The sequence below is a fragment of the Falco punctatus genome, assembly GCF_963210335.1.
Source record: "Falco punctatus genome assembly, chromosome: 14".
NCBI classification, from domain to species: Eukaryota; Metazoa; Chordata; class Aves; order Falconiformes; family Falconidae; genus Falco; species Falco punctatus.
The window spans coordinates 21,034,021-21,055,932 of record NC_137594.1 but is presented as its reverse complement, the minus strand read 5'-3'; the positions used below and the strand labels follow the sequence as shown (position 1 = coordinate 21,055,932).

The 21,912-nt window shown below is 39.4% G+C and overlaps 1 protein-coding gene across 2 annotated transcripts in view; it reads left to right on the top strand.

Moving 5' to 3' along the window:
- CBFB (core-binding factor subunit beta) overlaps positions 1–20,279 on the top strand; it is a 43,045-nt gene extending 22,766 nt beyond the window's left edge. Inside the window, exons 4-6 of one of the 2 annotated variants that reach the window (XM_080411163.1) lie at positions 166–282; positions 5,183–5,278; positions 17,931–20,279. In XM_080411163.1, the coding sequence (XP_080267289.1) occupies positions 166–282; positions 5,183–5,278; positions 17,931–17,999 (282 nt within the window). In that variant the 3' untranslated portion in view covers positions 18,000–20,279. Of the gene's footprint in view, positions 1–165; positions 283–5,182; positions 5,310–17,930 lie in introns of both variants that reach the window. The other variant, XM_080411164.1, reaches the window with a different exon arrangement.
- Positions 20,280–21,912: the final 1,633 nt, after the last annotated feature.

The following is a 21,912-nucleotide window of genomic DNA, read 5'->3' as shown; positions in this document are numbered from 1 at the left end:
TGGAAAGGAGGCAGGAGAAGCTGTTAAGTGGAGTCTCGTGTTACCAGCTGGTTTGGATGTTCTTCTAAGAATACATACAGAAGCTTCCTGCATCAGTATTTTCATTGTGCAGGCATGTGTGTAAATGCTTTAAAATCGGTAGCATGTGTTATGCTTTTATTTCAGGTGTACTTGAAGGCACCTATGATTCTCAATGGTGTTTGTGTAATCTGGAAAGGCTGGATAGATCTGCAGAGACTGGATGGTATGGGCTGCCTGGAATTTGATGAAGAGAGAGCACAGGTAAGAAGACAGTCTGCCCATCGCTACTGTGCCTTAGATGTTTGTTCTTCCGGAAGGAAACAGGCAGTCAGGTAGCAATCACTTGCTTGTTTTCTGCCTTCAGTTTGAGTACAAATTCAAAGAAAATGTACAGAAATGTGTGGTTGTAGCTAAACTAGTGTTTTAATTAGGGGCAGGAATCATCTGTAGTTTACAACTTTGTGGGTGATTTAGCACTGTTGCTATGCTACAGAGTAGTAAATCTGAAAGTATTTGAAAAGCTATGTCTGTAAATTGTAACAGTTTAACTGGTAAGTCTTTTAGCTGTTTAGGCTGGTTGGGTTTTTTAAGTAGCTTTTTGTTTTATTACATTGAGGTGGGGAGAATGAATAGGGGTTTCCATTTGTTCTCTGACAGGGGGTAGACACTCTGCTCTGTTAAGGTATGGCAGCTTTCGAGAACCTGCTTCCTCTGCTTACTTCCTACTGTCAAAGTGACTGTCTAGCAGCTGCATCTTTAGACACGCACAAGAACAAAGTAAACACAGAGGAAATTACTTTTTAAGTGCATATCACATACATAAGGTTCACTTACACCACTGTAGGGTTCCTTAATTTAATCAGTCCTGAGACAGATCTTTACTTTTGAGATGTAGCTTGGTAACAAAGCTAAGTAACTGATGTTCAGGCCTGCTGCACCAGGTTTGTGTGGGCTTCTACACAGATCACCTGTCTCTGCAGTGGACAGCAAATTGGATGTACTATCAGTTACCATAGTTATGACTTACAATCTGTATTTTGTGGTGAACCATTTTTTCAGTTTGATAATTCAGAAATTTTGGAACTATATGAAGGCATGGTCCAAAGTGCCTCTGAATGCAAGGGTGTTTTATTTACATGGAGATACGTAGAATTGCAAGTGTTGTGGTACCTTGCCTCCTCTCCCCAACTTAAGAAACCATTTTGCACATTAATGAGATCATGTTATTGTGACTGTGTTCTGGATCAAATAGAAATACTTTGGCTATTTCAAAGACGCTGTTTTGACACACAGCCTTGCATGCTTTCTTCAGGATGCCTTGAAAGAGAGGGTATGCTATTCTGAGAATAGTCCTGCCACCTTTTGTTAATCCACAGGAAAGCCGCAGAACCAAGCTTTTACTTGAATGCTACTGTTTACTGTGGCATTCACTTCTTCCAAAGCTGGGTGGTGGCATTTTGAGCTAGCCACGTTCTTGTTGCAGCCCTGCATTCTCTGGAAAGAGAGTAACCGCTGCAGACTCCATTGATTGGAAAGCCTTTAGGCTGTAACGGCTTACACAGCAAGGTCAGATGTAGACCCCTGGGGACTATGCAAGATAAATCCCAAGGTTCTTGATCTATGACTATTAGGTTTGATACACAACACTGTCACATGACTTCTGAACCAAGAGGAAACTGAGTTGAACGTGTGCTCAGAAGGAGATAGTGTCACTCTTTTCCAAAACTGGATAGTTCCTGAAAAAAGTGGGCACCCTTCTAAAAAGGAGGGTGGTCAGGTGGCCCATGGGTTCAGTTTTTCTCTTTAATTTTCCGATAAATGTTTTTGGATGTTCTTGGATTATTTTAATTTCCCCGATGAGTATATGCTGTCGTACCTACACTTAAGAATTCCTTTTTGTTGCCTTCAGAAAGTGTTTGTGCACTGGGAATGTGATTTATTCTTACTTTTTTGTGAGGGGATGTATGCATGCTCTCAGGTGTCAGCGCTTTTTTGAGTTTTGAGTACAGGGTGCTGAGCTGGAGGTGCTGCACAGGGTGGATCTACAGAGATATGTTTGCACTCAGTTACAGGTGTGTAATTTGTTCTCAGTTTGTGCTTCTCAATGATTACGAGGAGGTGATTTGCCATCTTACTTGCTACAGTAGCAGCACCTAAGAGTTCCTGGTGTCATAAGGCACTATACAGACACAGAGAAGTGGCTGCACCCTTGCGTTTGTTAGCATTGTAAACACTTGGGTAATCTCTTACATCCTTCAGTTTCCTTCTTCCTGTATCTGTCATTTTGCTTCCTTTTGTAAAACTTTTAATACTGCTAGTGGCAGTTGACCTAACTGCTGACTTTGATCCCAAAATAACATTGACATCAGGATGGGTTTAAGTGCCTCATACATGTGGTGTAGCACCTGGGGTGCCCACTGTCTTCTGTAGTACCAGGTCCTGTGGGCATTCATGCATACCCCGTACTCACCCCTTAATCCTGTTGTCTGGAAGGCTTGCCATACACAAATGTGATGCTTTTGCATTTTCCCGTCTCTTACCACTTCTCACTAATACTGGGATCAGATAAAATTTTTCTTTGCTGCCACATTTTTGAAATTATACTGTCCTTCACCAGGTCAAAAAATATTATAAGAAGAAAAGCCACATGCATAAAAAAGTACTTTAATTGTAACTTTTAAGCTAGTGTTCTATTTAATTCACAGGCCATTAATGTCTTACTACTAAGCAGTCTTACTTTTTTTGTCACTGGAGACCCTGATTGAGCTGCTTGTTCAGACTTCAGTGGACTAACACACAGCTCTGTGTACATGCTTGAATATCGTCCCCATTTGGGACTGAAATTTCCCTGGATTTGGTATTTGTCTTGAGTGTCATTAAAACACTGTTTCTGTCTTCAGTCCTTTTGTATCTCTTCCGTAATAGAGCATTCTTGCTGTGTAGATTCGGTAGTTCTAAATGGTTGTTCTCACCAAGTCTTTTCCTGCCAGGGTGTGTTTAAGTTTCTCTCTGTTTTTTGTCTTTCTGGGTTGGAGGATTTCTTTTGTTCTGTTCTGATATGGCTCACGTTTTGCTTACTCTTCTTTTTCTTAGTAGTTTCATACCAGGAACATTTTTATTGATTAAAACTAGACTGGATAAAGGATTGGCTCTCATACAGCCAACTTCACTAGTCATTACTAGATTTGAGCGACATTTGAAAAGAAAGTTTCTTAAACTCTTGCTCTACAAGATCCTGTGATGTTTCTTGATTTCTGTTGTAATGCATCACCAGGAGTAGAGCAGAATTTTTTTTTTTTTTGGTTGTCACTTAAAAAGATAAGTTCTGATGTTTGGGGTTTTTTTCCCTTTCTCAAACATTAGTAAACCAGTGTTTCAGCTGTCAACATGTGTTCCTTCTGGATGTCAACATGCTGATTTTTTTTCCTATGAATTTCTGATTCAATTTATTTTGGTTATGACCATTTCTTTAAAATATTCTGGTTGAGGCTATATGTTAGCCTTTTATTTCATGACCACTTTAAATGACCGTAAAATGCAAAAATTGTTATTAAAAAGAAATCTGCTTTCATTTAAGTCTGTTTTAAAAAACCAAACAGACTAGGAAAGACATTCATAGCTTTTGTAAATTAGAAATAAGGCAGCTTTTCTGTAGTCATCTGGGAGACAAGCTTATCTATTTTGTCTCTATCCTTCTGCATTATTAAGGATAAACTACTTTCCCCCTGTCTGACCTTGGTTGCTATACATTGGATGAACATTAAGATAGCTGTAAAGACCCAAATTCTACTCTTAAAAATAGTACATAGTGTTAAAATGTTACCTTATTGGCAGCTTTAAACATTGCCTTTCCAACATGGCTTTCTGGGGACCCAGCTCTGTGGAGTTAGTGACTGATGATGTTTGTATTTAACTGTGTTAGGCCACGAGGGGCACTCATTCACATCACTTCACAATGTAGCTTCAGGGTGCACAGTTCTGCCATCGGCAAAAAAAGCAATTTAACATTCTCTCAGGCTGGGGATGCTTTATCTTAAATTAAAAAATTCATGCATTTAATCCCTTGGCATATTAAAATTTAGTTGGGCTCTCGACATGTTTGTGTCCTCTAACAGTCAAGGTTAGGATTTATTTTTTTAACTGAAACTATCAACTTGGAAATAACATTTGTGTTTTAATTATAAGCAGAGTTAGTAATTATAGCTGAGGAGTTACGAGGTGGGAGAACCAAAACAGTTTATTCCTTACTGTTTTGTGGAAGCTCTTTAGAGTTCTCCATTCTGAACATTTTAAAATTCTGGTGGGTAACAGCCATCTGTTTCCATCCTGAGCAAAATATGTGCTAAAAGGCCTCTAAGAGAAATAGTTTGTAACCCGATTTATAATGGCTTATGTATTAATAATGCTTTATTTAAAACATGTTCTAATAGAAAATATGGTTTGAAGGATTTTTTTAAAAAATTTTTTAACATTAATTACATCTATTCCTGTGTATAAGCCACTATTGAAAATAAACAAGGGGCTGTTGAAAAGCTGTAGGTTTCTTCTGCAATTTATGGGAGTGTGTACAAATTAGTGGAGAAATCACTTCTGCTTTGAACTTTCTTATGCATCTGAGCTTAAATAATTGAAATTATATGTAAGGATTACGAATGTTCATACTGATGAACCTTTAGCAGCTTTTGATAAAATGGAGGATGTATTTGATTTGTAACTTAGATAACACATTTTTAAATGAAAGAGAATTAAATTACCATTGTTTATATAATGATGCTAGTGAACTCTTATCTAGATATACCTGTGAATGCTGTCTTCAAAATTGCTTTTATAAAGAGGAAAAAGTGTATTGCCTTTTTCATATAACTTTTCAGAATTCCTAGCTTTTAAAAGAACAGCAGCATTTTAAACTACTTTGGAAAGGCAGTTCTCCTTTGAAAGTGTATTTTAGCAGTAGCTGCACTGCAGCTTTGGTTATCTCTACAGCAGGTGAGTATTATTTCATTAACCTATGTTGGCATTTGCTGGAACTTGTCTGTTGTCTAGCAGATTCTGTAGGACGTGCTTGTCTTGCTGCCAAATGATCCCTAATATTCTAAAGAAATGTGCTCTGGTAGAAGCCAGGGTAGCCTTTTGTGTCACTCTGTGTCATCTGGTTTGGTAGCAGGAGGATGCATTGGCACAACAAGCCTTTGAAGAAGCTCGGCGAAGAACTCGCGAATTCGAGGATAGAGACAGGTCTCATCGGGAGGAAATGGAGGTGAGGGTTTCACAGCTGCTGTCAGTAACTGGTTAGTACTTTCCCAAAACTTTAGATTGTTTCCATTTATTTGTCTGTTTGTACAATGTTGTGTATTTTCTGTTTGCTGTCTGATGTTGTCATATAAAAATTGCAAAATGCATTGTTTTTAACTCTTGTAAAATGAAGTTTTTGAAGTTTGGATAAGGATTCTCTGATTTTACCCTTTCTTCCTTTCTGTAGATGGCCTTTTCTGTGGTACTTAAGCTGTAAGGATACATTTGTTCACAGAGCTCCCATACCTGTCTCAACTGATACTTTAATAGCAAGGAAGAGGAATCTTTTTGCCCCTTGCATTTCTCGTGAACACAGGAAAGGCTTCAGGAGCTGCGGGTACATAAATTTGTAGCTCGCTCTGTCCTGTGTTGTGGGAAACATTACCAGTGAATTTAATCAGATGCCACTGTCTGCTTTCTTGTACAGGCTGATTTTATTTTCCTCCCACCTTTTCCTTACACATGGGGAGTCTTACTCTTCTGTCTTTCACTGGCATAGTTCCTCCTGTCTTGTTCTTTGCTTCTTTAGGGCCCCGCAGTCTTGAATCTTGTTCTTTCTTGATGAGAGCAGAAATTACTGGGATCAAGAAAAGAGGAGCCAGAAAAGGGAATGGAAACCAGCTGCTCTGAGATGTCAGATGCAAGAGCTGTAAGAGGACAAGTAATACGTAAGGAGAGTTGGCAAGTTAAGGCAGGCTGTAGGTCAGGCAGAGAATAGGGAGAAAACACAAACGCTTTGAATTTCTTTCGCTTTCTTCCTGCTTTATCAGCGCAGCCTGACTTTACGATAATCCAATGGGATCAATCTGCCGCTTCTCAAGGTTTTTAGACAACTTGAGCGTCGTTATTGCTAAGGTATTTTTTCTTCTGGCTTCCTTACCTGTAATAGAGATGATTAGACAGATGATTTTCTTTCTTCCAAGTACAACTGGAAGACACTGAGCATGAGAGTGAGAGGGGAAAGGCAGATGCGGAGAGTAGTATCTCTCACTTCGAGAAGATGCACACCAGCAAACACTGATGTAGCCAGGGCAGACGTGAGCTGTAGCAAAGGTAAAATCCTTGCCTTGGAGGCCTCACTATCACTGGGTCCTTGGAGCAACAGCTAGATGACCTGAACCATTCTGTCTCTCACAGTATAGCTGGAACTGTAAATTCAGATTAAGAGGAACATAGAATTAACTTAAAGCTGTTCGTGAAGATCTGTGACAGCCTGCCTTAACAACACAGTAAGAAATACAAGCCCGGCCTTATGTCCTTGACCTCAGTTTACTTCAAGCTTTTCTTGATATATTTTCCTTTACTGTGCCCGTCTTCCCCACTCCTGTTAACTACAGAAGAAGCTGTGTGATTACTGGAAATGCTGAAAGTTTAAAAAGAATGAGGCTTCCTGAAATTCTGGAGTTCTGTGAGACTTGCTCTTTCCTCCAATTGTAGAAAAGACTTATTTGCAGCTGGGATGTGCAAAAACTCTTTCAATTAACGGTGACACTGAGGTAATAGCAAGCATCTGACATCAAAACTTGTGATGCCGAGACACAAAAAATAACATCCCTGGCCAGCTGCAGGAGCTGGATTCAGTAACTTCTGAAAAGGCTCTTGCTTTTAATAAGGCAGAAGGCAGTTGTTGTGAAATGATGTCCTTATTAGTTGCCAGTCCCTGTTTTTGCTCTAAAGCATTGGTGTAGATCACCTACAGAAAGGAAGAAAGGAAAAATTACTGACCTGAACTGTGCTTAAGCAGAATGAAAAACATTGTCAAAATGTTCTTCAGATTTGTGTGATGTCAAATACAAGTTTTTAATGATTGCAATACAATGTTATACATAATTTAGGTTTTATTTTACTGTGCATGTTTACTGTGTATACCCAGGAGATCTTTGCCTCAATTACTTGTAGTTCTATAACAGATTTTTACATTTCAGTTTTCATTTGTGTGTTTGGGGAAAGATGTCCTGGCCACTTATCTGGAATGATTACAGATGAGCTTTTGCACTCTGGCTCTTAGGACCGCATAAAAATCAGGATCTTTTGGGTGGGGCAGATGAGAGAGCGGAGACAGACTTGCAGTGCATTCCAAAGGAGGAATCTGATTTCCAAACTATTCATTGTTTCTCTGACTTTCGCTGCAGTTGTATTCTAATGCAGGTTTCTGGCAGATTCAAATGAACTTTAATCAGTAAGCACGTACGTAAGGTGCTCATGATCATCATACAGAATTTTCAATAGAAAGTAATACATAAATGTGCGTTCCCGTGTTTGTCATATTTATGGCTTTTATTGAATTTTCCAGTGCTTATGTGCTCAGTCAGCTTGGAAATACAATTTGTCAGTTGTACCCTTCTGACGATTGCATTGCTGACAGGTATAAAAACGTTAGTTCAGACTGCACTATGTACTGTTTGTGTAATTTCAAAAGTCAGATAGTATCTTTGGTTGCACTACAGAGGTGGTACTTGAAGGTTTTTGTGGGGCAGCTAAAAACGGTGGGTTCTAAGTGTGCTAAGTGAATTTTTATGTATGTATGTTGCCCTCAGTATAATCTTTTAAATATATCTATACACCTTTCATTGTTACTAAAACTTACAATTTTTCTTTTCTAAGCTAAGCTTGGCATGGGCAATAACACTCGGAACTGCCAGACCTGGCACAGGAACTCATCAGTGTTAACGATTGTTTTAGGAATTGCAACGCTGTATGAAATCGGGATATTTCAGGCACTAGAATTACATCTGAAATGCCTTTAATAGAGACCAGATTCAGCTTCAGTGGGGGAGGGAAGGGGAATCCTGCAATATTCCACCCACTCCTACCCAAAAGAGAGGCGCCAGCTCTTTGGAAACATTTATCCATCCAAAGCCTGTCAGCATATGAAAATGATCAGATTCAGTTCTGTATTTATACAGCTTTCTGTGTAGGAAATATTCCCTATTCTAAGTCTCTCTGTAGACTTCTAAAACGAAGTGGTATATCCGTGCCTAGGAGTGATCAGTGAAGGTTGTTGAAAACAGTTAAAATTACTTGTATGTGGATATTATAGTGGTGATATTTTGAAGGGGAAAGAAATAGCAAGTGCAGTAACAATTTAGGAATAATTGCTATACTAATTTTCATTTTTAAGTATCCTAGAAACCCTCAACCAACCAATAAAACAAAAACTCGAAAACCCCCACCACCATCAAAAACCCTGCTCAGACTACTGTCAGGTTTGTTTGCCTTCCTTTCATCACATAGTGTGCTTCCATAGATGACTTCATTAGTACAACAGATCCTTATTTTAATAAACATATTCTTTGCATGTAAGGACAGAATCTGTAGTGGTTGGTAGGTTGTGCTTGAATTTCCAGAGGTGATGTATTTTTGTGCAATTACAGAACTCCTGTAATGTAAATAGGGTGTGAGTGGGTTTAGGAATTTTTATTGAAGCTTAAGTGTCTGAGTTGAGCTGCATTCTGTCCCTTTTTTAACGTAGTTTCAGTTTTGAATACAAGATGCTTTTGTGTTTTTCTATCAGCTTAAGTAGCATGGTCACATCAGATCCTGCAGATCCTGCCTCACTGTTCAGGATCCTTTTGTTTCAAAGATACATTTGAAGTCAGTGAATGTTTTTAATTAATGCCCTCAAAATTAATAACGTGTTCCAATGGCTTTCGCTTTTACAAAAATGTTGGAATGCTGAGACAGTAAATGTTTAATGATACACATGAAGAAAGACCTTATCCCCAGTTAAAGACTGTTGTAAAAATAAATGATTGTGTGAAGCTTTGTAAGTTTAGGAGCACTGAGCTACTTGTCAAATTCGCACTGTTGGATGGCTTTGTGCTAGTCAAAGGCAACGTTCTCTTCCCATGAGCAAGTGGCACACCCCGGAGAACTTGGTCCAAGGCCATTACTTCAGGGGTATATGCTGGAACTGATGCCATCGAACAGGAACATGAACCTGAAGTACTCGCCCATTTCCCTTTGCCAAACTAGTAGAAGAGAGGGAGGAAGCTAAAGGGCTATCAGCGAGGCAGATGCTTAATTTTCACTCTCTCTATCCTTGGTTGAAAGAGTCAGTGCTGGTGTTTCCTTCTGTTTGGTATGGTTTCAGTATGAATGACCAGAGTTCAGGGTTGGGCTAAGAAGTGTTCTGCAGAAATTACTATAATGAGGTTGCTGTCTAGACATATTTGAATCTTCTGTTAAAAACTGTTGCTTTTTAGTTAGTGTTCTGGCCATGGTAGCATGTTGCAAAATGTGTTACGCTGTCTAGGACACTTAAACAGCCCTAGCTGGTGAAATCAAAATATGTTGAAAGTAATGGCCTGTGTTCCGCAAAGCAGCAAGCAGGTGCCTCCTGCCAGCTCTTGGCTGGAGTAGAAGGTACAAAGCAGTGGATTTTTCAAGGGGATGGATAAAGAGAAGAGGCTATTTTGTGTGCCCCTGTGTGCAGACAGGTTGAAGTTTGGGTTTTTTGGTGAAGGTTTGATTTGTATAGGCAAACTAAACTTCAGAATTGTAGTGATCTATTTGAGTGCATGTTTGGTCCTACTCTGAACACTCTTCAGCCTAGGTAAGGATGGTTCTTCTGATTGTTTACTTGAGAGTGGGTTGGATCTCTTCTCAGGTTTTCAATTGCAGTTTGTTCAACCAGCATTTTTTAAATGTCATATTTCTCAATTTTGTGTTCATTTCCAATGTTACTGCCATGCTTTTTATTTTAGCAACATCACGAGTAAAGAGGCACAGTGGTTTGCTCTTCCCTGAAACAGTCTAGTCTAGCAATCTGTCTGTTTGTGGTCTTGTGCTAAATATAAATTACATTAATGGCTAAGCAGAGCCATTTTAGGAAACTACATGAAATTCCCATTTTAAAAACCTTCATTTTGCTGAAAAAAAATCAACAAACTTTTGAAACTTTTTCCTTTCAGCAGCATTTCTTCTCAATACAAAGCACCAAAAAAACCCACCAACCCTACCCTATTAAAGTTACTGGCATAAAAATTTTCTTAAATTTTAAATACTTGATCCTGTACTAGGTTTCTGCATATTTTTGCTGTTTGTTGGGAATTATCAGTTGAAATGGGAGAAATTTATTTCATTAAATTCTGCTGAAGTTGTGAACTCTTAGAAGACAGGATTTTGCTGCAAAAACGTAAGCAGTTCACAATTGGGAAAAAAAAATAAAATCTAGTACAGCTTACTTTCCTATTGTTCCAAGGTTCTAGACAGTGAAGTTATTCTCCTTTTTTAACTTTGTTTTTTGAGAGGGAATTTTAAGATGGAGCTACTAGTATAAATAAATGCTTTAATTGTAAGTATTTTAGTCAAATATAACTGGCTTCAGAAGAAAATATTCCAGTAAGGGTCCATTTTGTTTTGTTTTTCTTTTTTCTTATCAAACTGATTTTTTTAAGGTGTTTACCTCAAGTTCATCTGGAATTAATTTAATTACTACTTCTTGTATGTACTATCCAAGCTGACATTGATATAACGATAGCATAACCTTTAATACAGCTTTTTGGATGTGAAAGCAACTTAAACTGTTAATTCTTCATATGCAGCAGGTAGTGCAGACTTGTTACATGCTTGTGTGAGTATATGAACATATATATATACATATATGATTTATTTATATTCAGAATGAGCACAGCATAATTTAGGAAAAAGCATCAAAGTATGTTTGAGAATAGGTATTGCCTCAAAAGGCTCTACAATGCGAGTACAGTACAAGTAGACCAGTAATGTTATGACCAGATTGCTTCGCAAGAAATTTAAATAACTGGTATTTTATGTAAAAGTGCTATGGAATGCATATATCCGAAAAACAATTTGTGCTGTACAGGATCAATGCTGACTGTAGTACAGAGGAAATCAATCTTGCAAATCAGGGAATGCTGTAATATAAGCATCTTCTTTCAGTCAATGAAGGTTAGCAGGGGGCTGAGCAACAGAGGAGTACTGTCTGGAAGCAATCAATATTAATTATAAATTTATAACCTTTATACCAGCCTTCAAACAATACTTTCTAAAAGGGAGCATATCAGGCGCTTTTTTTTTTCCCTTGAAAAAGAATTTTTCATACGAAAGTAAAAATTTTCGTCTGTACTTGAAGCTCTCTTAAGAATTATGCTCTAGCCATGCTTTTTCTTTTCTTGGCTTGCTGTTACTTTAGTCCAGTTACCAATGTGGTGTACCAGAATCTGTAGCTTGATAATAGCTTTTACACAAAGATGCAACCCTTGCAAAGATTTCAGGCAAGAGAGCACATCGGGATTGGTAAGCAAATTGTGTTACTTGGCCTGGTCGTGCTCTCTAGCAGCTGGTGGTGGGCGAGCAGACTCAGCATAAACGCCATTGATGAATTGATGGGTGTTTTTTAGTGAAGAGTACTCTGTTTCTAGGAAGTAGATCGTTGGAAGCTTGAAATGAAATCTTGATGGAGGTAGGTGCTAAATGATTTTTATGTATGGCCTTTGTTAAGAAAATTGTTTATTTTGACTTTCAGTGAGCTCGAAAGACAATCAGAATGGATGTAGGAATAAAAAAGAGCATCAGGTACAGAGTTCATAATATTAATTGTTCTACAAGGACTTAGTCTAGTATCCAGATCTCTTACAGAAACTTTTCCAATATCTGCATAATCTTAAGTGATGCTTGATATTTTAATTAAAAAACATCGAGGCTACTTCTTCCCAGGTTCAAGTGAAAAGGAGAGAGGTCATGGCAAGATGGGTGCTACGGCCAGCAAAACAAAGCAACCAGAGACTGGATCTAGGCTACACAAGTCTCATGGCAGTAACTACACCTGCTAGGAATGATAAAAATCTGAAACCCTACTGACTGCCAGCAGTTTGTAGATTCAGTACGTAGTGAGGATGCTGCTGCAGCTGAAGTTGTTCTGAGAAGTGAAGATTGAGAGGGAGAGTCTGTTTTCAAGCCCCCCTGAGACCTGAAAGCAGTACAGGGTGCTTCATCGGGCTGTAACTGTGACCAGAGAAAGTCCTGTTATATGTAACCTGTCATTCTGACTGTGTTGTAGTGGCACAGTTTTGCTGACTTTAATTCTGAGAAGGGTAAATGAGGTGGAGGCGTGGCCCACGTTTTAACCAGGTTCACATCTCTACAGGAGAAGCTGTTACTAACCAGCAGCTCCGAGAAGAGCTTTCAGTTAGTTCGTTGCTTTTCTTCGTGTGGGCCTGCCTCAGCAGGACTGATGTGGAGGTGTGCTTGATTGCAGCTGGTCATTTTTCTGAGTATTGCTGTCTTTATTTCAGGGTGCGTTTTTTTTGGTTTTTTGGTTGTTTTTTTTTGTTTGTTTTTGTTTTGTTTGGGTGGGGTTTTTTGTCCTGTGGTTGTATGCTTTTTAGAAAAGTATCTGCAATGTGTTCTCAGGTTCGGGCTTGGGTGTTTTTTGTTGTTTTTTTTTTAAATCCCTTTCAGGATGTTGACAGTCCTTCTAAGAGAATCCAAATGTTCACTGTTTAGTTTCTCATAACATAGCCTGATTTTTCACTTATTTAGTAAATTATAGATGACAGATGCCAAGGCACATAATGCATCTGCTCTGTCTGTTTCAGCGGTATGGAGTTGCCAGAATGCAATTAAAGAATTGCAGTGGAGTTGACCATGGAGAGACTTTATTTTGGCTACTCTTTGTGACAGCCCTCCTTCAAATTATCTCCCTCTTTCTTCCCTCCTCTTCACCAGTGTCCCAAGTTATATGTGCAACGCATATTGCACTTGTGATTTCACTGCCTAGGATTCAGAGGTCCTAATTGTGCCTGCTGTTTTTCTTTTAAGTGATTCATCGAAAGGGTGGGCCATCTTCATGGCAGCCCTGTCCATCCTTACTAAATTTACTTCCAGCTTTCCTAGTTCTGCTTTCTCAGAGCTATCGTGTAAACCACATGGTGGGGCTGCATTATCTTTTCCTGATGTTACCACATGGATTCAGGAGTTGGTCTCTTATGTCAGAGGCCTCTGAACGTGCACAGGGATGGGGTAGTTACAGATGCTTTCTCAAAGCCAGCTTAAGGAGTTTTATTGACAGTGGTGAGAGCACGATAACAGCAGCATGGGTCAGAATTGAGCGGCCGGAGGAGGACGATGGTGTTGGACTGTCCCAGCTGCTGGAGGAACTGCTGGTGTGCCACCTTCCTTAGTTGCCATTATCCTTAGACTTGTTTTTCCGAAGTGCCCCAGTAACAGATTTAAATGCTACAGCATGGTTTGTCCAGAAGACTCACAGTTCTAAGTTAATGATGTGATGATATCAAGCTATCTAATTAATTAAGAAGAAAACCAATTTCGTACAGATATTACTGCATTGTACTCTTGATAGGACTTTTAGCTCATACTAGTTAGCCTATGTTTAGGCTCAGGAAAAGCTCAGAGATCACAGGGTTGAAGAGACCATAGGTGTTAGAGTATTGCAGGGGATACTTTTTGCGCTTGTTTACCCTCAAGTCATGTTTAATTTTGTTAGTAACTTTTCTCTTGTTTGTTAGTATGTTATTACCCGTGTGGTATCAGCGTGATGAGTTCAGTGTGAATAAATCTAGACTAGCGTGTCACAGGAGGCTTTGAAATATTTTTTTTGCCAAATACGTTCCTGCAATTCTTTCAGTCGGTCATCATACAGTCTCCAGCGTTGGAGGTTTTAAATGGCTTGTGGCCAGTTATAATTCCTTCCGTATTGCAGAAGATTTGCATGGCTTCATGTGCTGAAAGCTGAGTGCGAAGTATTTTTGGGTATTGAAACTCCCTGTGTGTCCATCACATTAACTATTCAATTTCAGGATATTTGGAAGGAAACTGGCAGTGTTGGTTAAAATACATCCATTTTTAGGAAAATAACAACTGTAGTGGGATCTGTGTACTATTTACAGGTTTTTTTCTTGCAAGCAAATATTTGTTATCCTTTCACTAAATAGCAGACGAATAATGTTCAGAGTAGTGCTTCAAACTTAATATGAGCATTTGACTGAAAAATGAAATATGCTGAGATAAGATGTATAACTGCTGTTTTCTCATGACTCGTATGTGACTCATGGCAGAGTATTCCATTTTCCAATGGCAAAGATAGATGCATCTTTCTTAATTGAAGCAAGTCTCCTTAATCTTTGAGAAGCTGAGCTCATTATTCACTGAGAGCAATTCTGATGCTTCTGCATGGCGTCATAAGACATGCACTTCAGAAATTACAGCAAATACTGCAATTCAGAGGATTGATTAGCTGTGCTGGGACTATGGGACCCCATATCGAGACAATTCTGGAAATTCCCATTTTACATTTATAAAAGGGAACTTTTGGCTTCCTGTAATAGGCAGAGGAGAACTACCAGATACTACCATACTAGTAGTCACACTCCTCCTGCAAGGGAGCATTAAGGATCTTGCGGCATTTCTTATGAAAGTTATATTTTGTCTGTTGTCAGTAGACAAAAATATCACCCCATGCCTGATGATCTACAATGCGCTGGCTGCGTACATACAAGGTGATTTCACTGGTCCTTTACTAGTGTGCTTTATTTTTTAGATGCATACATAGATGTTGCTTTTACTTTTTTTTTTTTTTTTCCAGCACATAAAGCACAGTAGTAGTTGCTACATACTGCGGACATGCCGCCTTTGCAGGGCGGTGACTGATAGAATAAGTGCATTCCATGTGTACGTGTTCTTGCATGGTACTATAGCACAAGTAAAGGAGGGTGTCTCAGTGAGATGGAGCTGTTGTTCCAACATGTTGCAGTTGCTTGTGTAAATCCCCACTTACTGAAATGCAAAATTACACCTTTATCCCACATATACTAGTGTAAGATATTGTAATGACTGCTTTTGGTACATTTTAGGGTAATTTGTCATGCCTTCTGCATATCACTTGAAAGGGAAAATCTGGTAGTTGTTCAGTAGTGGCTTCTGCAAACTCTACAAGTAGCAATGAGGTCACGAATCATGTGAATTCTTTCATATGTTTTGAAAGAAAAGGCCACTTTAGGCAAAGCATAAATGCAACCATATGCCCATATCTTGGAGTCCTCACTGAAACTTGACAATAAAATTGCTGTGCATGTGATTTGTTTTCTGAAGAAACTGTTGCTTTTAAAGCAGTAGTATAGCAGCAATTAACTTGCTGTTTTTTTCTAATTAAGTGTAAAAATGTTTATCAAGTACAAAATTGTTAACTAAACTGGTATGAGTTCGGTGATTCTTAAAAACAGCGCACGTCTTCGTTTCCTTTTAGAAGAAAGAGGCAGCAGTTAAAACTAGAATAAATCTTGTTACAGTCTGTTCAATATGAGAAAAGTGTGCAAAGTGGAACTGTTAATCTTAGTACAACTCTTAAATTAGCGTGGAAGTATCTACTTAAACTTGTTGAACAACCGTTTTATATAAAATCTCTACAGCACAGTTTGCTTATTTGCTGAAGAAAAAAAAGGGGAAAAGTGTGGGCTTTTCCACAGCGATCTAGGTGGCCAAAGCTCAATGATTTGGCCATTGGAAATAATGTGAAAATCTCAATTAAATGCCATCTCCCAATATTCTGCATCTCAACAAAGAGGGCAGTTTGCAAAAGTTGCTTCAGGGGCTGAAAGGAGTGCGTTCTTAAGCACTTAAAAATCTGCAGCACTGTACGTGATGAGGGCTGTTTGTTTTAATGCGATTCCTCAGAAAGATTACTGAGAAATCTGTGGGTTTGCATACCAGCAGTGATGTCAGTTGTCATGTTCAGAGTTCTTCTGCATGTAGGAAAAGCAGATTGTTTCTTTCAGAGTGTGGCCAGTGCAGATGGAACAGAGCAAGAAGATCATCTCAATATCTAAAATGCAACCAACAACAGTACTGGGTGCATAAACGTGTAGTAGGTAGCAGTTGTGATATTTAAAATAGCGAGGGTGAGTCCAAAACAATAACGGCAATATGACCGCTGAAGAAAGTGCAGGAGGGAATTGTCTTCTCTAGAAACGTGCTGATTACTAGGGGGATTTATGGAATGAAGAACTCTATCGGAACGGGATCTTTGCACGTGAAAGGAAAACATAGCTTTACATTGGTATTTAAATAAGAGAAGGAAGCAACAGTTCTGTGTTTGGGTGAAGCTAACCAGTTGCACTGGGAACATAAAATTAGGCAGACAAGAAGAATGGCAGATCAGGGAGGAAGAGTTGAAGAGAGAAAAGTCTGTAAATTAGAGGAAATGGTGTTGGTAGCGCATGCCAGAGGGTTTGGGAGCTGCAGACTTTGCTGGCTGGCTGTTTCACACCGGAGCGAGCAAGCAGCACGCCGTAAGCTGGGGGAGCTGCTGCACGGGCGGGAAGGCTTCCTCTGTGTCAGTAAGTGTGAGTCAGAAGAGCCCAGGGAACACCTAAGAGCAGCGCTCACGTTGCTGTTAGTCACGATATAAAGTACTTGTATTGTTCAGTGTGACCGTGTAAACGTGCTAACTGCTTAAACTCCATGTTTCGGTGGTACAACTGCATGCACCAAGTCTGTTCCCGCCTCGTTCAACAAAATAAGAGAAGCCTTTCAAAGGAGGGAAGCGGTCACTTGTTTTGCATTTTTTGGAGAGGTTTTTTGTTATGGTTTTTTTTTTTTTTTTTTTTTTGAAGCCCTGAAATAACCTGTGGCAGGTTATTGCAGCTGGTGAAACTAATGGAGCAAATAATGCTTTTGTGGTGCTGCCTTCCACCAGCTGAGAATGCAGCCCTGATGCTGTTTGGGTCATGTGGTGGTTCCAGGCCAAGGTCCCAGCTATTCAGGCTATAAACATGTAATAAAAGTATAGATACTAAAATGTCTTAGATGTTCCCAGAATTAAAATATTGCTTTAAAATTTAAGTATATCAAAGTTTTAAAGTATTTACTTGCAGCATTTGTGTGTGCTACTTGAAGGCAGCCTGCATGCGTATGGGTAGAGAAAGTAGATGGCAATGTCGGTTACTGTGAGTGGTATTACTACGACTGACCGTTCTTAATTTCCTCTTTAAAATGCTGTCAATTCAAACTGTTTAACAGAATTATTTATTTAAAGGAGAACATATGTTACTTTTTTTTTTAATGCAGGGGTGCGATCATAAGTACCAGAGTTTTCTCAGTTTTGTATTATTGCTAACTTTACAGGTGCAGAAAAAAAAAGTATGCTGCAGTAAACCCCCCAGCTTTTAAGAAGTGTTAAAATGTATGTCAATCTATAGATTAAATTGTGCTAGTGTGTTGTTACAAGTCTCTGTATTCCAGAAAAAAACTAAAGTAAACGTTTCCCACAAAAATACTGGAGGGAGACTTGCTCGGCAATGACGTACCGTACTCTGCCATCCTGCGTTGTAGCCTTTCTCCCCCAGATCTCGGTCCTGAAAACATTTACAGAAAAGGTTAACAGAAGGGAATTTCACAGGAAAGAAAATGTGTTTTGGAAGAAGAGATGCAAAATTGTTGCCTAACTATTCTGGAAGTCTCTTGCTTCCAAATGATTTTGATGTTAAAAATGAACACATTGGTTACTGCTTGAAACCTAAAGTTTCTGTCTTAGAATTGGTTGTGGTCTTAATCATGTTAATACACTGAATAAATTAACTAAACTGATAACGTCCAAATAATTTTTTTTGATCCTAAATATGTGTTTATTAACACAGGCAAGAAGACAGCAAGACCCTAGTCCTGGATCTAATCTAGGAAGTGGCGACGATCTCAAACTACGTTAATCAACCGCAGCAGGCGTACCATGGGTCTGCACACATGCATTGCTCCTACTTGGCAAAGGATTTAATAAAAGACCAGAAACTGTGATAACTGGGTATACTATGGTCTGTTTCCTGACCTGCGGCAGTCAAAATCACCATGAACTGCCATGGTTTGCACTATGTTTATGTTACAATACCTGCATTTCCCATTTTAAGCATGTAGCCAGTGGCAATTTGAAATTTCGTTTTTCTATGCAAACTTATTTTTGTTGGCACTATTTTAGTGAAATGGAAACTTATGCAGCTATAAAACCATTTTTCTCAACTGTAATAAAAATTGTCACTTAAAAAATAGGTCAAGATATTACAGATTTAGAATTTTTTTTTGTTTTGGGTTTTTTGGTTTGTTTGGTTTTTTGTTTTGTTTTTTTTTCTGTTGTTTGGTTGGTTTTGTTTTTTTTTTTTAATGTAAACTGCTGGAAGCCAATGCATTCCAAGCTTAGTTTTTTTAATATGGGCTTTTGGAATTTTGATTGTCCTTATTGTGCTCCTGCTTTAATTTAGCTACGCATTCTTATCTATCTTTCAGTTTTCTTTTTCCTAAATTTGCAAGACCTTAAAACTGCTGACATTATTTTGCATTATTTCCAGGCTAAACCCAGTGAATCAGAGCTGTTGGGATCAGTTTTCAAACTTTGTGGGTTTGTAAACGTTTACAGTTGCAGTATTCTTTTAACTGCTAACAATTCGTTGGTTCCACTTTTTAAATTACAAAATTTTAAAATGTATATTTTCATGCTTTAATGCATTCTGCCCCAGTATCTGTCTTAAATTTTATTCTGTCTCAAGTGAGTTTGGGTGGTTATTATACCCCTGTATATAGTACTTTACTGAAACTCATAGGAAGTCGCAGGCTGGCTTCTGTTTTATTCAGGGATTTTTTTAAATAGTTCTTAAAAGGGATACTGCAACTCTACAATCAGATTCAACAGCATGTTAAACTGGGAACAAAAGTGATCAGCTGCCGAGGTGATATGTATTAAATGATGTTTAAGATAGCTGCTTTAAGTATATTTTATATCTTAGGCTTTTTGTAAAGTTGTGCTGAACGGTAAAAAGTCGAGATGAGGTGGTGTGCAGAAAATCTTGTACTGTGCGTAGGACACTTCTAGTAAATCTTATGCAAATTGAGACTACATTGCAGTATATATTGCATTTTCTAACAGGGTAAGATTTGGGATGAGTTAATCTGTGTGAATTAGCTTGTTTGATTTTGGGGTGATGGTGAATGGACTTGTTCCAAATTTTTCATTGTATCCAGTATTTGAAGAAAACTGATTGGAAATGTGGTGTCATTTGGCTCTGTTAAAATGTGGTGCTTCCTGTACAGCCTGATTAATTGAAATGTCACTTAAATACCTTTTTGAAAGGGATGATCTGACTTCAGTACTTTAAGAATTATTTTGAAGGTAGAAACTCTGTATGGTTAGAACAGTTAAATCTTTATTAAATTCTATAATTACGATAATTACATTCCTCATTAATGGCAAAACGATTGATGCAAAAGAGGTCTTGCAAAAATGTAAGCAGATGTCAATGTGAAGGAGAATCTTTGTATGTTAATAATATGAATATTTAACATTCACTTAAAAATGTCAATAACTGTAAACTGTGAGAATGTCATCAAATAGAAATATTTTGATACTTCAATTTAAATGTGATTCACCTGAAAGATAACCTTTTTCACTCTGTGGCCACGTATTCTTCTCGCTCTTCTTCCCCCAAAGAAATAATTTTTCTAAAGTGTTTCTGCAATGAGTTATTTAAGGGACACACGCATGCATCCGCACGCATCCCTAGCCTTGGATCTTCTCTGCCATCTGTGTATTTTTGATGGAATAGTCTGAAGGTTTATTTTAAAAGGTTTTCCTAATGTTTCAGACGGTGGTTTTAAACCAGAAGTACACAGGAAATTATGCTATCAGATATTAACGTTGCTATCTTTGTGTAAATACTGAACTTTCCCTATCATCATTTAGCATTCTGCTGCTTTTGATATCTTAATGCTGGCATTAAGATCACGAGCCCTTACCCTCTGCTGGTTAGCGCAGACTTTTTAAAGTGCATTTTAAGTTATTGATGCAATTTGATATTTTTCATAATTTCTATTTAAACTGAAGTTGCATCATCTTTCTTGAATTCATCTCCTGTAAGAGTTGCCTTAAGCTACAGGATTGCTTTTGCTACTTTTTGTGTTGTATGTTTAACTTTCATAATAAACTTCTGTGTAGTGAAAAACGAGTCGCCGTGCCCTTATTTCTGCCGTCCCCCTAGGACGCCCCGCGTGTTGGTGGCCGGGCTTGCCAACCTGTGGCCGGTGCAGCGCTGCCTTGGTGGCCGTGGCTGAAGCAACAGTGACATCCAGCGGTCACTGCGCCGGGATGTCCCCGTGCTTTGGGGACTGTCGGGGGTATGCGCGGCTCCCTCCAAACCTTTCATATGGCATATGCTGGGGAAATGTGGATTTTGCTGCCCTAAAGGTCCTGGGTTTTTTTATATATATCTGATATGCCCTCTTTGCTCCGAAAGCCTACATCCAAGTGACCCTAAGGAATTTTTATTGTCGGGTTGTAACAGTTGTGCACGCTTACGGAAGAGCGTTGTTGACACATTTTTGCAGCAGCTGTTAAACCTTGCTAATCGTGCTGTTTTGGATGAGGAGGAAAACAACCTATTTTTCCCTGTTTCCTGAATTTCATCATGCAACGTGGGGAAAATATGAATTATATGTGCTGCACCTGAAAACCTGTTCTGAAGCTGCTGCAACTTCAGGGGTGTACCTTCAACTATCTGATGTTGGGTGGTGGTGATGTGCTGAAATCCTGCAGAGGATCCGTTTCTTAATAACTCGAGACCTGCTTTGCAATTGTTTACGTGCAAAAGGACAAAGTATAACCTTGTATTGTACTTTTAAAATCCGACTGTGCCTAATAAAACCGGCATTGACTGTGACCTGTGGTGCTTCTGAAGGTGCTTGGGATGGGGAGGGAGGTGGCTTTGAAGGCAGACATAAATGACAAACTGTGTGGCTCTGACTCCGTGTTCCCGATGGCAGACGGTGTCTGTCAGCTGCTGTGGGCTCTGCCATCAAAGCAGCGCATTTTGAAAGGCATCTTTAAAGAGCAGTTAGTAAAGCCATTTAGATAACTCCTCGGTTTACTCCCAAGTTCATGGAATGATCCACTTTTCTGCCCAAGGTGTATCGCAACTGGATGAGTCCCTTATTCCTAAAGCTTTTCTTGAGCGGAGGCACCTGAAGGACAGGGGTGCCCTGTCCCCTGACTCCTCCTCACCTGAGTTTGCCTCCCGCGTGTGGGAATAGCAGAGGGAATCAAAACCTTCCTGCAGGAGGCACCTCCGGCAGAAGAGGATCTGTAAAACTGTACAGCCCTTGCCCTCGGCGTGGCTCGGGAGTGGCCGTGTCCAGCTGGGGAGCGAAAGGCCACTGGAAACGCTGGGGCTTACTGGAGATGGAGATGGATGTCGGTGACCGGGAGCCCCAGCGGAGCGGGTGGGGTATGGTCACTTCTGGGCTGGTTTTTAACCTCCTGCAGTTACACGGCCTCTAAACCTGAGAGAATCCAGAGCATGAACCGTTCAATCGTTTTGGTGAAGTTTCCAAAACCTGCACAATCGGGCTTCCTGCTCTCTCCTGAAGGGAACGGCAGCCACCAGCTGTCCTGGCCCCTTTGGGAAGCAGAGAACTATGAAAATGGAGCTGTGGGTGAAAACGGTGGCTTTTCTGTCCCTGCGGGTCCGTGGGGTTTTGGCTGACAATAAGCCTTGCTCAGGTACGGGCTGGGAAGTTAAGTGGGAAGTTAAGAGAACGAGACGTGGGTTTGAAGAACTCCAAAACTCATGGCCTGACAGGATC